Below are 14,663 nucleotides of genomic sequence, written 5' to 3'. Positions count from 1 at the left end.
AAAGCAAATTAATCTTTCCTGTTCCTCAGAGCCGTAAGCTGGAGACAGAGGAGCTGAGTTTGCCAGACATGTCTGCTGAGATAGCTGAGAAGATGGCGCGCTTCCATGGCATGGTCATGCCATTCAATAAGGAACCCAAATGGCTCTTTGGCACCATGGAGAAGTATGTAGCTCCCTCTTCCTCATATTTGTAGTTGCGGCTCTAGCAGCTCTCTGTTACAGATGTTTGTGAGGTTTTATCTGCAGCTGCCTGCAGGGGTGGTAGTTACATAGAGCTATAGAACTATAATATGTAGCTCAGGTAAGGTTTAGCGAGCAGCTGCCTGGGGGGCATATAGAACTATAATATATCTCAGGTAAGGTTTAGTGAGCAGCTGCCTGGGGGGCATATAGAACTATAATATATCTCAGGTAAGGTTTAGTGAGCAGCTGCCTGGGGGGCATATAGAACTATAATATATCTCGGGTAAGGTTTAGTGAGCATCAGCTTGGGGTGTAGTTATATAGAACTATAATATATCTCAGGTAAGGTTTAGTGAGCATCAGCTTGGGGTGTAGTTATATAGAACTATAATATATCTCAGGTAAGGTTTAGTGAGCATCAGCCTGGGGTGTAGTTATATAGAACTATAATATATCTCAGGTAAGGTTTAGTGAGCATCAGCCTGGGGTGTAGTTATATAGAACTATAATATATCTCAGGTAAGGTTTAGTGAGCATCAGCTTGGGGTGTAGTTATATAGAACTATAATATATCTCAGGTAAGGTTTAGTGAGGATCAGCGTGGGGTGTAGTTATATAGAACTATAATATATCTCAGGTAAGGTTTAGTAAGCATCAGCCTGGGGTGTAGTTATATAGAACTATAATATATCTCAGGTAAGGTTTAGTGAGCATCAGCCTGGGGTGTAGTTGTATAGAACTATAATATATCTCAGGTAAGGTTTAGTAAGCATCAGCCTGGGGTGTAGTTATATAGAACTATAATATATCTCAGGTAAGGTTTAGTGAGCATCAGCCTGGGGTGTAGTTATGTAGAACTATAATATATCTCAGGTAAGGTTTAGTGAGGATCAGCCTGGGGTGTAGTTATATAGAACTATAATATATCTCAGGTAAGGTTTAGTGAGGATCAGCCTGGGGTGTAGTTATATAGAACTATAATATATCTCAGGTAAGGTTTAGCGAGCAGCTGCCTGGGGTGTAGTTATGTAGAACTATAATATATCTCAGGTAAGGTTTAGTGAGGATCAGCCTGGGTGTAGTTATATAGAACTATAATATATCTCGGGTAAGGTTTAGTGAGCATCAGCTTGGGGTGTAGTTATATAGAACTATAATATATCTCAGGTAAGGTTTAGTAAGCATCAGCCTGGGGTGTAGTTATATAGAACTATAATATATCTCAGGTAAGGTTTAGTGAGGATCAGCCTGGGGTGTAGTTATGTAGAACTATAATATATCTCAGGTAAGGTTTAGTGAGGATCAGCCTGGGTGTAGTTATATAGAACTATAATATATCTCGGGTAAGGTTTAGTGAGCATCAGCTTGGGGTGTAGTTATATAGAACTATAATATATCTCGGGTAAGGTTTAGTGAGGATCAGCCTGGGGTGTAGTTATATAGAACTATAATATATCTCAGGTAAGGTTTAGTGAGGATCAGCCTGGGGTGTAGTTATATAGAACTATAATATATCTCAGGTAAGGTTTAGTGAGCATCAGCCTGGGGTGTAGTTATATAGAACTATAATATATCTCAGGTAAGGTTTAGTGAGCATCAGCTTGGGGTGTAGTTATATAGAACTATAATATATCTTGGGTAAGGTTTAGTGAGCATCAGCCTGGGGTGTAGTTATATAGAATTATAATATATCTTGGGTAAGGTTTAGTGAGCATCAGCTTGGGGTGTAGTTATATAGAATTATAATATATCTTGGGTAAGGTTTAGTGAGCATCAGCTTGGGGTGTAGTTATATAGAACTATAATATATCTCAGGTAAGGTTTAGTGAGCATCAGCCTGAGGTGTAGTTATATAGAACTATAATATATCTCAGGTAAGGTTTAGTGAGCATCAGCCTGGGGTGTAGTTATATAGAACTATAATATATCTCAGGTAAGGTTTAGTGAGCATCAGCCTGAGGTGTAGTTATATAGAACTATAATATATCTCAGGTAAGGTTTAGTGAGGATCAGCCTGGGGTGTAGTTATATAGAACTATAATATATCTCAGGTAAGGTTTTAATAAGTTGCTGCCTGTGGGTATATAGAACTATTGTATATCTCGGGTAAGGTTTAGTGAGCATCAGCCTGGGGGGTATATAGAACTATAATATATCACAGGTAAGGTTTAGTGAGCATCAGCTTGGGGTGTAGTTATATAGAACTATAATATATCTCGGGTAAGGTTTAGTGAGCATCAGCTTGGGGTGTAGTTATATAGAACTATAATATATCTCAGGTAAGGTTTTAATAAGTTGCTGCCTGTGGGTATATAGAACTATTGTATATCTCGGGTAAGGTTTAGTGAGCATCAGCCTGGGGGGTATATAGAACTATAATATATCACAGGTAAGGTTTAGTGAGCATCAGCTTGGGGTGTAGTTATATAGAACTATAATATATCTTGGGTAAGGTTTAGTGAGCATCAGCTTGGGGTGTAGTTATATAGAACTATAATATATCTCAGGTAAGGTTTAGTGAGCATCAGCTTGGGGTGTAGTTATATAGAACTATAATATATCTCAGGTAAGGTTTAGTGAGCATCAGCCTGGGGGGGCATATAGAACTATAATATATCTCAGGTAAGGTTTAGTGAGCATCAGCCTGGGGTGTAGTTATATAGAACTATAATATATCTCAGGTAAGGTTTAGTGAGCATCAGCCTGGGGTGTAGTTATATAGAACTATAATATATCTCAGGTAAGGTTTAGTGAGGATCAGCCTGGGGTGTAGTTATATAGAACTATAATATATCTCAGGCAAGGTTTAGTGAGCATCAGCCTGGGGTGTAGTTATATAGAACTATAATATATCTCAGGTAAGGTTTAGTGAGGATCAGCCTGGGGTGTAGTTATATAGAACTATAATATATCTCAGGTAAGGTTTAGTGAGGATCAGCCTGGGGTGTAGTTATATAGAACTATAATATATCTCAGGTAAGGTTTACTGAGCATCAGCCTGGGGAGCATATAGAACTATAATTTATCTCAGGTAAGGTTTAGTGAGTATCAGCCTGGGGTGTAGTTATATAGAACTATAATATATCTCAGGTAAGGTTTACTGAGCATCAGCCTGGGGAGCATATAGAACTATAATATATCTCAGGTAAGGTTTAGTGAGGATCAGCCTGGGGTGTAGTTATATAGAACTATAATATATCTCAGGTAAGGTTTAGTGAGCATCAGCCTGGGGTGTAGTTATATAGAACTATAATATATCTCAGGTAAGGTTTAGTGAGCATCAGCCTGGGGTGTAGTTATATAGAACTATAATATATCTCAGGTAAGGTTTAGCGAGCAGCTGCCTGGGGTGTAGTTATGTAGAACTATAATATATCTCAGGTAAGGTTTAGTGAGGATCAGCCTGGGTATAGTTATATAGAACTATAATATATCTCGGGTAAGGTTTAGTGAGCATCAGCTTGGGGTGTAGTTATATAGAACTATAATATATCTCAGGTAAGGTTTAGCGAGCAGCTGCCTGGGGTGTAGTTATATAGAACTATAATATATCTCAGGTAAGGTTTAGTGAGGATCAGCCTGGGGTGTAGTTATGTAGAACTATAATATATCTCAGGTAAGGTTTAGTGAGGATCAGCCTGGGTGTAGTTATATAGAACTATAATATATCTCGGGTAAGGTTTAGTGAGCATCAGCTTGGGGTGTAGTTATATAGAACTATAATATATCTCAGGTAAGGTTTAGTGAGGATCAGCCTGGGGTGTAGTTATATAGAACTATAATATATCTCAGGTAAGGTTTAGTGAGGATCAGCCTGGGGTGTAGTTATATAGAACTATAATATATCTCAGGTAAGGTTTAGTGAGCATCAGCCTGGGGTGTAGTTATATAGAACTATAATATATCTCAGGTAAGGTTTAGTGAGCATCAGCCTGGGGTGTAGTTATATAGAACTATAATATATCTCAGGTAAGGTTTAGTGAGCATCAGCTTGGGGTGTAGTTATATAGAACTATAATATATCTCAGGTAAGGTTTAGTGAGCATCAGCTTGGGGTGTAGTTATATAGAACTATAATATATCTTGGGTAAGGTTTAGTGAGCATCAGCCTGGGGTGTAGTTATATAGAATTATAATATATCTTGGGTAAGGTTTAGTGAGCATCAGCTTGGGGTGTAGTTATATAGAACTATAATATATCTCAGGTAAGGTTTAGTGAGCATCAGCTTGGGGTGTAGTTATATAGAACTATAATATATCTCAGGTAAGGTTTAGTGAGCATCAGCCTGGGGTGTAGTTATATAGAACTATAATATATCTCAGGTAAGGTTTAGTGAGCATCAGCTTGGGGTGTAGTTATATAGAACTATAATATATCTCAGGTAAGGTTTAGTGAGCATCAGCCTGGGGTGTAGTTATATAGAACTATAATATATCTCAGGTAAGGTTTAGTAAGCATCAGCCTGGGGTGTAGTTATATAGAACTATAATATATCTCAGGTAAGGTTTAGTGAGGTTCAGCCTGGGGTGTAGTTATATAGAACTATAATATATCTCAGGTAAGGTTTAGTGAGGATCAGCCTGGGGTGTAGTTATATAGAACTATAATATATCTCAGGTAAGGTTTAGTGAGCATCAGCCTGGGGTGTAGTTATATAGAACTATAATATATCTCAGGTAAGGTTTAGTGAGCATCAGCCTGGGGTGTAGTTATATAGAACTATAATATATCTCGGGTAAGGTTTAGTGAGCATCAGCCTGGGGTGTAGTTATATAGAACTATAATATATCTCAGGTAAGGTTTAGTGAGCATCAGCCTGAGGTGTAGTTATATAGAACTATAATATATCTCAGGTAAGGTTTAGTGAGCATCAGCCTGAGGTGTAGTTATATAGAACTATAATATATCTCAGGTAAGGTTTAGTGAGGATCAGCCTGGGGTGTAGTTATATAGAACTATAATATATCTCAGGTAAGGTTTTAATAAGTTGCTGCCTGTGGGTATATAGAACTATTGTATATCTCGGGTAAGGTTTAGTGAGCATCAGCCTGGGGGGTATATAGAACTATAATATATCACAGGTAAGGTTTAGTGAGCATCAGCTTGGGGTGTAGTTATATAGAACTATAATATATCTCGGGTAAGGTTTAGTGAGCATCAGCTTGGGGTGTAGTTATATAGAACTATAATATATCTCAGGTAAGGTTTTAATAAGTTGCTGCCTGTGGGTATATAGAACTATTGTATATCTCGGGTAAGGTTTAGTGAGCATCAGCCTGGGGGATATATAGAACTATAATATATCACAGGTAAGGTTTAGTGAGCATCAGCTTGGGGTGTAGTTATATAGAACTATAATATATCTTGGGTAAGGTTTAGTGAGCATCAGCTTGGGGTGTAGTTATATAGAACTATAATATATCTCAGGTAAGGTTTAGTGAGCATCAGCTTGGGGTGTAGTTATATAGAACTATAATATATCTCAGGTAAGGTTTAGTGAGCATCAGCCTGGGGGGCATATAGAACTATAATATATCTCAGGTAAGGTTTAGTAAGCATCAGCCTGGGGTGTAGTTATATAGAACTATAATATATCTCAGGTAAGGTTTAGTGAGCATCAGCCTGGGGTGTAGTTATATAGAACTATAATATATCTCAGGCAAGGTTTAGTGAGCATCAGCCTGGGGTGTAGTTATATAGAACTATAATATATCTCAGGTAAGGTTTAGTGAGCATCAGCCTGGGGTGTAGTTGTATAGAACTATAATATATCTCAGGTAAGGTTTAGTGAGGATCAGCTTGGGGTGTAGTTATATAGAACTATAATATATCACAGGTAAGGTTTAGTGAGGATCAGCCTGGGGTGTAGTTATATAGAACTATAATATATCTCAGGTAAGGTTTACTGAGCATCAGCCTGGGGAGCATATAGAACTATAATTTATCTCAGGTAAGGTTTAGTGAGTATCAGCCTGGGGTGTAGTTATATAGAACTATAATATATCTCAGGTAAGGTTTACTGAGCATCAGCCTGGGGAGCATATAGAACTATAATATATCTCAGGTAAGGTTTAGTGAGTATCAGCCTGGGGTGTAGTTATATAGAACTATAATATATCTCAGGTAAGGTTTAGTGAGGATCAGCCTGGGGTGTAGTTATATAGAACTATAATATATCTCAGGTAAGGTTTACTGAGCATCAGCCTGGGGAGCATATAGAACTATAATATATCTCAGGTAAGGTTTAGTAAGCATCAGCCTGGGGTGTAGTTATATAGAACTATAATATATCTCAGGTAAGGTTTAGTGAGCATCAGCCTGGGGTGTAGTTATATAGAACTATAATATATCTCAGGTAAGGTTTAGTGAGAATCAGCCTGGGGTGTAGTTATATAGAACTATAATATATCTCAGGTAAGGTTTAGTGAGCATCAGCTTGGGGTGTAGATATATAGAACTATAATATATCTCAGGTAAGGTTTAGTGAGCATCAGCTTGGGGTGTAGTTATATAGAACTATAATATATCTTGGGTAAGGTTTAGTGAGCATCAGCCTGGGGTGTAGTTATATAGAATTATAATATATCTTGGGTAAGGTTTAGTGAGCATCAGCTTGGGGTGTAGTTATATAGAACTATAATATATCTCAGGTAAGGTTTAGTGAGCATCAGCTTGGGGTGTAATTATATAGAACTATAATATATCTCAGGTAAGGTTTAGTGAGCATCAGCCTGGGGTGTAGTTATATAGAACTATAATATATCTCAGGCAAGGTTTAGTGAGCATCAGCCTGGGGTGTAGTTATATAGAACTATAATATATCTCAGGTAAGGTTTAGTGAGCATCAGCCTGGGGTGTAGTTGTATAGAACTATAATATATCTCAGGTAAGGTTTAGTGAGGATCAGCTTGGGGTGTAGTTATATAGAACTATAATATATCACAGGTAAGGTTTAGTGAGGATCAGCCTGGGGTGTAGTTATATAGAACTATAATATATCTCAGGTAAGGTTTACTGAGCATCAGCCTGGGGAGCATATAGAACTATAATTTATCTCAGGTAAGGTTTAGTGAGTATCAGCCTGGGGTGTAGTTATATAGAACTATAATATATCTCAGGTAAGGTTTACTGAGCATCAGCCTGGGGAGCATATAGAACTATAATATATCTCAGGTAAGGTTTAGTGAGTATCAGCCTGGGGTGTAGTTATATAGAACTATAATATATCTCAGGTAAGGTTTAGTGAGGATCAGCCTGGGGTGTAGTTATATAGAACTATAATATATCTCAGGTAAGGTTTACTGAGCATCAGCCTGGGGAGCATATAGAACTATAATATATCTCAGGTAAGGTTTAGTAAGCATCAGCCTGGGGTGTAGTTATATAGAACTATAATATATCTTGGGTAAGGTTTAGTGAGGATCAGCTTGGGGTGTAGTTATATAGAACTATAATATATCTCAGGTAAGGTTTAGTGAGCATCAGCCTCAGGGATAGGCAAGGTGTCCGTACACGGACACTGGTGTCCGTGACTGGCCCTTGCAGTGTACGCTGCCCATTTTGCTGTGGGGAGGGAGGAGTAAGACAGTTGAATACTGGTCCTGACTCCTCCTTATCACACGTGGCACCACGTTTTGCAGGGTTGTGGCCACTCACAAATGATGCCGCTTAGTACCAGAAAATGACTCTGAGTGAGACAGAGAGAGAGGGAAGATTCAAGAAGCAAGCTGCCACTGTGTCCCTGGAGCTTTATATGCAAAGGTAAAGCACTTTAACCAGCACCTGAGGTTTATTATAAGTAGTATTTAAATAGAAAGAAAAGATATAGTAAGGTTGTGAATCATAACCTTTGAATATCTTTTCTTTCTGATTAAATAATAGGAAAGGGAAAATATTTAGTGAGAATAAAATTAGTGGCTTGTCAAGAGACTGCTAGCAATATTGGGTGATAAGTTATGGAATAAATAAACCCTGGGTGAAATACTGGATGTGTATCTTCTGCATCTGTATAATAACACCCAGCTCTATACAAAGACACAGAAGTGACACTGGCACATGTGTATAGCCAGACAAGGGCTGGTTATAGGATCAGTGGTATCTGCATCAGTATAATAAAATTCAGCACAATAAAATAATAGTTTTAATTGTAAATGTACCTTGGTGTCCTTCACTAAAGGTCTTTACTTTAGAAAATGTCCGCCACAGCCTTGGCTCGTGCCTATCCCTGATCAGCCTGGGGTGTAGTTATATAGAACTATAATATATCTCAGGTAAGGTTTAGTCAGCATCAGCCTGGGGTGTAGTTATATAGAACTATAATATATCTCAGGTAAGGTTTAGTGAGCATCAGCCTGGGGTGTAGTTATATAGAACTATAATATATCTCAGGTAAGGTTTAGTGAGCATCAGCCTGGGGTGTAGTTATATAGAACTATAATATATCTCAGGTAAGGTTTAGTGAGCATCAGCTTGGGGTGTAGTTATATAGAACTATAATATATCTCAGGTAAGGTTTAGTGAGCATCAGCTTGGGGTGTAGTTATATAGAACTATAATATATCTCAGGTAAGGTTTAGTGAGCATCAGCTTGGGGTGTAGTTATATAGAACTATAATATATCTCAGGTAAGGTTTAGTGAGCATCAGCTTGGGGTGTAGTTATATAGAACTCTAATATATCTCAGGTAAGGTTTAGTGAGCATCAGCCTGGGGTGTAGTTATATAGAACTATAATATATCTCAGGTAAGGTTTAGTGAGCATCAGCCTGGGTGTAGTTATATAGAACTATAATATATCTCAGGTAAGGTTTAGTGAGCATCAGCCTGGGGTGTAGTTATATAGAACTATAATATATCTCAGGTAAGGTTTAGTGAGCATCAGCCTGGGGTGTAGTTATATAGAACTATAATATATCTCAGGTAAGGTTTAGTGAGCATCAGCCTGGGTGTAGTTATATAGAACTATAATATATCTCAGGTAAGGTTTACTGAGCATCAGCCTGGGGTGTAGTTATATAGAACTATAATATATCTCAGGTAAGGTTTAGTCAGCATCAGCCTGGGGTGTAGTTATATAGAACTATAATATATCTCAGGTAAGGTTTAGTGAGCATCAGCTTGGGGTGTAGTTATATAGAACTATAATATATCTCAGGTAAGGTTTAGTCAGCATCAGCCTGGGGTGTAGTTATATAGAACTATAATATATCTCAGGTAAGGTTTAGTGAGCATCAGCCTGGGGTGTAGTTATATAGAACTATAATATATCTCAGGTAAGGTTTAGTCAGCATCAGCCTGGGGTGTAGTTATATAGAACTATAATATATCTCAGGTAAGGTTTAGTGAGCATCAGCCTGGGGTGTAGTTATATAGAACTATAATATATCTCAGGTAAGGTTTAGTGAGCATCAGCCTGGGGTGTAGTTATATAGAACTATAATATATCTCAGGTAAGGTTTAGTGAGCATCAGCCTGGGGTGTAGTTATATAGAACTATAATATATCTCAGGTAAGGTTTAGTGAGCATCAGCCTGGGGTGTAGTTATATAGAACTATAATATATCTCAGGTAAGGTTTAGTGAGCATCAGCCTGGGGTGTAGTTATATAGAACTATAATATATCTCAGGTAAGGTTTAGTGAGCATCAGCCTGGGGTGTAGTCATATAGAACTATAATATATCTCAGGTAAGGTTTAGTGAGCATCAGCCTGGGGTGTAGTTATATAGAACTATAATATATCTCAGGTAAGGTTTAGTGAGCATCAGCCTGGGGTGTAGTTATATAGAACTATAATATATCTCAGGTAAGGTTTAGTGAGCATCAGCCTGGGGTGTAGTTATATAGAACTATAATATATCTCAGGTAAGGTTTAGTGAGGATCAGCCTGGGGTGTAGTTATATAGAACTATAATATATCTCAGGTAAGGTTTAGTGAGGATCAGCCTGGGGTGTAGTTATATAGAACTATAATATATCTCAGGTAAGGTTTAGTAAGCATCAGCCTGGGGTGTAGTTATATAGAACTATAATATATCTCAGGTAAGGTTTAGTGAGCATCAGCTTGGGGTGTAGTTATATAGAACTATAATATATCTCAGGTAAGGTTTAGTGAGGATCAGCCTGGGGTGTAGTTATATAGAACTATAATATATCTCAGGTAAGGTTTAGTAAGCATCAGCCTGGGGTGTAGTTATATAGAACTATAATATATCTCAGGTAAGGTTTAGTGAGCATCAGCCTGGGGTGTAGTTATATAGAACTATAATATATCTCGGGTAAGGTTTAGTGAGGATCAGCCTGGGGTGTAGTTATATAGAACTATAATATATCTCGGGTAAGGTTTAGTGAGGATCAGCGTGGGGTGTAGTTATATAGAACTATAATATATCTCAGGTAAGGTTAAGTGAGCATCAGCCTGGGGTGTAGTTATATAGAACTATAATATATCTCGGGTAAGGTTTAGTAAGCATCAGCCTGGGGTGTAGTTATATAGAACTATAATATATCTCAGGTAAGGTTTAGTGAGGATCAGCCTGGGGTGTAGTTATATAGAACTATAATATATCTCAGGTAAGGTTTAGTGAGCATCAGCCTGGGGTGTAGTTATATAGAACTATAATATATCTCAGGTAAGGTTTAGTGAGCATCAGCTTGGGGTGTAGTTATATAGAACTATAATATATCTCAGGTAAGGTTTAGTGAGCATCAGCCTGTGGTGTAGTTATATAGAACTATAATATATCTCAGGTAAGGTTTAGCGAGCATCTGCCTGGGGAGTACTTATATAGACCTTTAATACAAGATATAAAAAGTCTACACACCCCTGTTAAAATGTCAGGTTTCTGATGTAAAAAAAGTCAGATAAATAATTTCAGAACTTTTTCCACCTTTAATGTGACCTATAAACTGTACAACTCAATTGCAAAACAAACTGAAATATTTTAGGTGCAGGGAAGTAAACAAAAAACTAAAATGTGGTTGCATAAGTGGGGATGTAGCTGTTTTTAGAATTAAAGTGAAAGTAAATCCTAGCGTTGTACAAACGCTAGGATTTACTATTGAAACAAAGGGCACTTTCATTCATGAAGTATAAGATACTTAATGTAGAAAGCTCCATTATTTTATTTAATCGATCGCCGCTCTTAGCTCCTACAGCAGCCCACGCTAAAAAAAAATTTTGCTCAAGAGGTGACATAGCCAATTAGCGATGCGGTAAATCCGGCTTGGCGCCCATGGGAGCCGAATTTACCGCACGGCTATTGGCTAAGAGGTGAAAACGTCACCTCTTAGCCAATTTTTTTTTTTTTTAGCCATGTGCTGCTGTAGGAGCTAAGAGCGGCAATCGGTTGAATAAAATAAAGGAGCTTTCTACATGAAGTTCCTTATACCTCACGAATGAAAGTGCCCTTTGTTTCAATAGTAAATCCTAGCGTTTGTAAAACGCTAGGATTTACTTTCACTTTAAGCAATCACATTCAAAATCATGTTAAATAGGAGTCGGTACACACCTGTCATCATTTTAAAGTGCCTCTGATTAATCCCAAATAAAGTTCAGCTGTTCTAGTCGGTCTTTCCTGACATTTTGTTAGTCGCATCATACAGCAAAAGCCATGGTCTGCAGAGAGCATCTAAAGCATCAGAGGGATCTCATTGTTAAAAGGTATCAGTCAGGAGAACGGTACAAAAGAATTTCCAAGGCATTAGATATACCATGGAACACAGTGAAGACAGTCATCAAGTGAAGAAAATATGGTGCAACAGTGACATTACCAAGAACTGGATGTCCCTCCAAAATTAAAGACGAGAAGAAAATTGGGCTGCCAAGAGGCCTACAGAAACATTAAAGAAGCTGCAGGAATATCTGGCAAGTACTGGCTGTGTGGTACATGTGACAACAATCTCCCGTATTCTTCATATGTCTGGGATATGGGGTAGAGTGGCAAGACGAAAGCCTTTTCTTACAAAAAAATCCAAGCCCGGCTAAATTTTGCTAAAACACATCTGAAGTCCCCCAAAAGCATGTGAGAAAAGGTGTTATGGTCTGATGAAACCAAGGTTGAGCGTTTTGGCCATAATTCCAAAAGATATGTTTGGCGCAAAAACACTGCACATCACCAAAAGAACACCATACCCACAGTGAAGCATGGTGGTGGCAGCATCATGCTTTGGGGCTGTTTTTCTTCAGCTGGAACTGGGGTCTTAGTTAAGCTAGAGGGAATTATGAACGGTTCCAAATACCAGTCAATATTGGCACAACCTTCAGACTTCTGCAAGAAAGCTGAACATGAAGAGGAACTTCATCTTTCAGCATGACAACGACCCAAAGCATACATCCAAATCAACAAAGGAATGGCTTCACCAGAAGAAGATTAAAGTTTTTGAATAACCCAGCCAGAGCCCAGACCTGAATCCGATCGAAAATCTGTGGGGAGATCTGAAGAGGGCTGTGCACAGGAGATGCCCTCTCAATCTGACAGATTTAGAGTGTTTTTGCAAAGAAGAGTGGGCAAATCTTGCCACGTCAAGGTGTTCCATGCTGATAGACTCATACCCAAAAAGACTGAGTGCTGTAATCAAATCAAAAGATGCTTCAACAAAGTATTTGCAACCATATTTTATTTTTACTTCCCTCCACCTAAAAGATTTGTTTGTTTTTCAATTGAGTTGTACAGTTTATAGGTCACATTAAAGGTGGAAAAAGTTCTGAAAGTTCTTTAGTAAGCAGCTTCCAGGGGGGGGGGGGGGGGGTAGTTAAATAGAACTATAATATCTCGGGTAAGGTTTAGTAAACAGTTGCCTACGGGTAGTGACATAGAACTAGAATATGTAGTTCAGGTAAGGTTTAGTAAGCAGCTGCCTAGGGGTGGGTAGTTGCATAGAACTATAATATGTAGCTCAGGTAAGGTTTAGTAAGCAGCTGCCTAGGGGCAGTTATATAGAACTATAATATGTAGCTCAGGTAAGGTTTAGTAAGCAGCTGCCTAGGGGTAGTTGCATAGAACTATAATATGTAGCTCAGGTAAGGTTTAGTAAGCAGCTGCCTAGGGGTGGGTAGTTGCATAGAACTATAATATGTAGCTCAGGTAAGGTTTAGTAAGCAGCTGCCTAGGGGTAGTTGCATAGAACTATAATATGTAGCTCAGGTAAGGTTTAGTAAGCAGCTGCCTAGGGGTAGTTATATAGAACTATAATATGTAGCTCAGGTAAGATTTAGTAAGCAGCTGCCTAGGGGTAGTTGCATAGAACTATAATATGTAGCTCAGATAAGGTTTAGTAAGCAGCTGCCTGGGGGTAGTTATATAGAACTATAATATGTAGCTCAGGTAAGGTTTAGTAAGCAGCTGCCTAGGGGTAGTTGCATAGAACTATACTATGTAGCTCAGGTAAGGTTTAATAAGCAGCTGCCTGGGGGGTAGTTATATAGAACTATATGTAGCTCAGGTGAGGTTTAGTAAGCAGCTGCCTGGGGTTAGTTATATAGCACTATAATATGTAGCTCAGGTAAGATTTAGTAAGCAGCTGCCTAGGGGTAGTTGCATAGAAATATAATATGTAGCTCAGGTAAGGTTTAGTAAGCGGCTGCCTGGGGGGTAATTATATAGAACTATATGTAGCTCAGGTGAGGTTTAGTAAGCAGCTGCCTGGGGGGAGTAGTTGCGTAGAACTATAAAATGGAGCTCAGATAAGAACTGTTAACATGTAAATGTGCAATGATTCCTTAGACTGCTGTGTTTCTAAGCCAAATAGACTCTGCTCATGGGACCATGGCCTTTATCTGTTGGTGTGACTGTTAGCGGGGGGGGGGGGGCGTGACTGTTAGCGGGGGGGGGGGCGTGACTGTTAGCGGGGGGGGGGCGTGACTGTTAGCGGGGGGGCGTGACTGTTAGCGGGGGGGTTTGACTGTTAGCGGGGGGGGCCGTGACTGTTAGCGGGGGGGGGCACCCGTGACTGCCGAGGCGACAAATGGCTAACTGCTTGTTTGCTGTGCAGGTACTTGAAGCAAGTAATGAAGATCAAGTTTACAAGGGAGTCTCACAGCCATAAGCTGAACAAGCTTTTAGGCTACAATCTTCCCAGGGAGATGGCAGCTCTCAGGTGAGTGCAGTCACTGCCTTAATCCTCAGTAAGTCCTTGTACGTAGTGTGAGTAGCTAACATCGTTGCCTCTTCTCTCATTTCAGGGCTTTGCTGGAGGCCACTCCCTCTCCTGTTGTCTTCTGCCACAATGATTGTCAGGAAGGTGAGAAGCCATGTTAGTTGTGCAACAAAGAAAACACCCTCACTAGGATATGCCCACAGTCTGCGCAGACACGCACCTTATTAATGGGGAATGGGTAGAGGGAGAAGCTTGTGAGGTGTATGGGGCTCCTTGCAGGAATGTGGCACTCCAAACTGACAGGATCAGTTTGTGGTCTGGGGGGGGGCAGTTTGCAATCTTTGGGGCATGAAGAGGGCATTTTGTGGACTTTGGGGATTGCTGG

At 39.2% G+C, this 14,663-nt stretch overlaps 1 protein-coding gene across 1 annotated transcript in view; it reads left to right on the top strand.

Annotated features, from left to right (window-relative positions):
- LOC128665815 (choline kinase alpha) overlaps positions 1-14,663 on the top strand; it is a 49,225-nt gene that overhangs the window by 16,847 nt on the left and 17,715 nt on the right. Inside the window, exons 5-7 of the mRNA XM_053720033.1 lie at positions 30-163; positions 14,174-14,278; positions 14,364-14,422. Coding sequence (XP_053576008.1) covers positions 30-163; positions 14,174-14,278; positions 14,364-14,422 — 298 coding nt within the window. The remainder of the gene's footprint in view (positions 1-29; positions 164-14,173; positions 14,279-14,363; positions 14,423-14,663) is intronic.

This window comes from Bombina bombina, chromosome 7, assembly GCF_027579735.1.
Source record: "Bombina bombina isolate aBomBom1 chromosome 7, aBomBom1.pri, whole genome shotgun sequence".
NCBI lineage: Eukaryota > Metazoa > Chordata > Amphibia > Anura > Bombinatoridae > Bombina > Bombina bombina.
The sequence above is the reverse complement of the archived record's forward strand: the minus strand, read 5'-3'. Positions and strand labels throughout refer to the sequence as shown.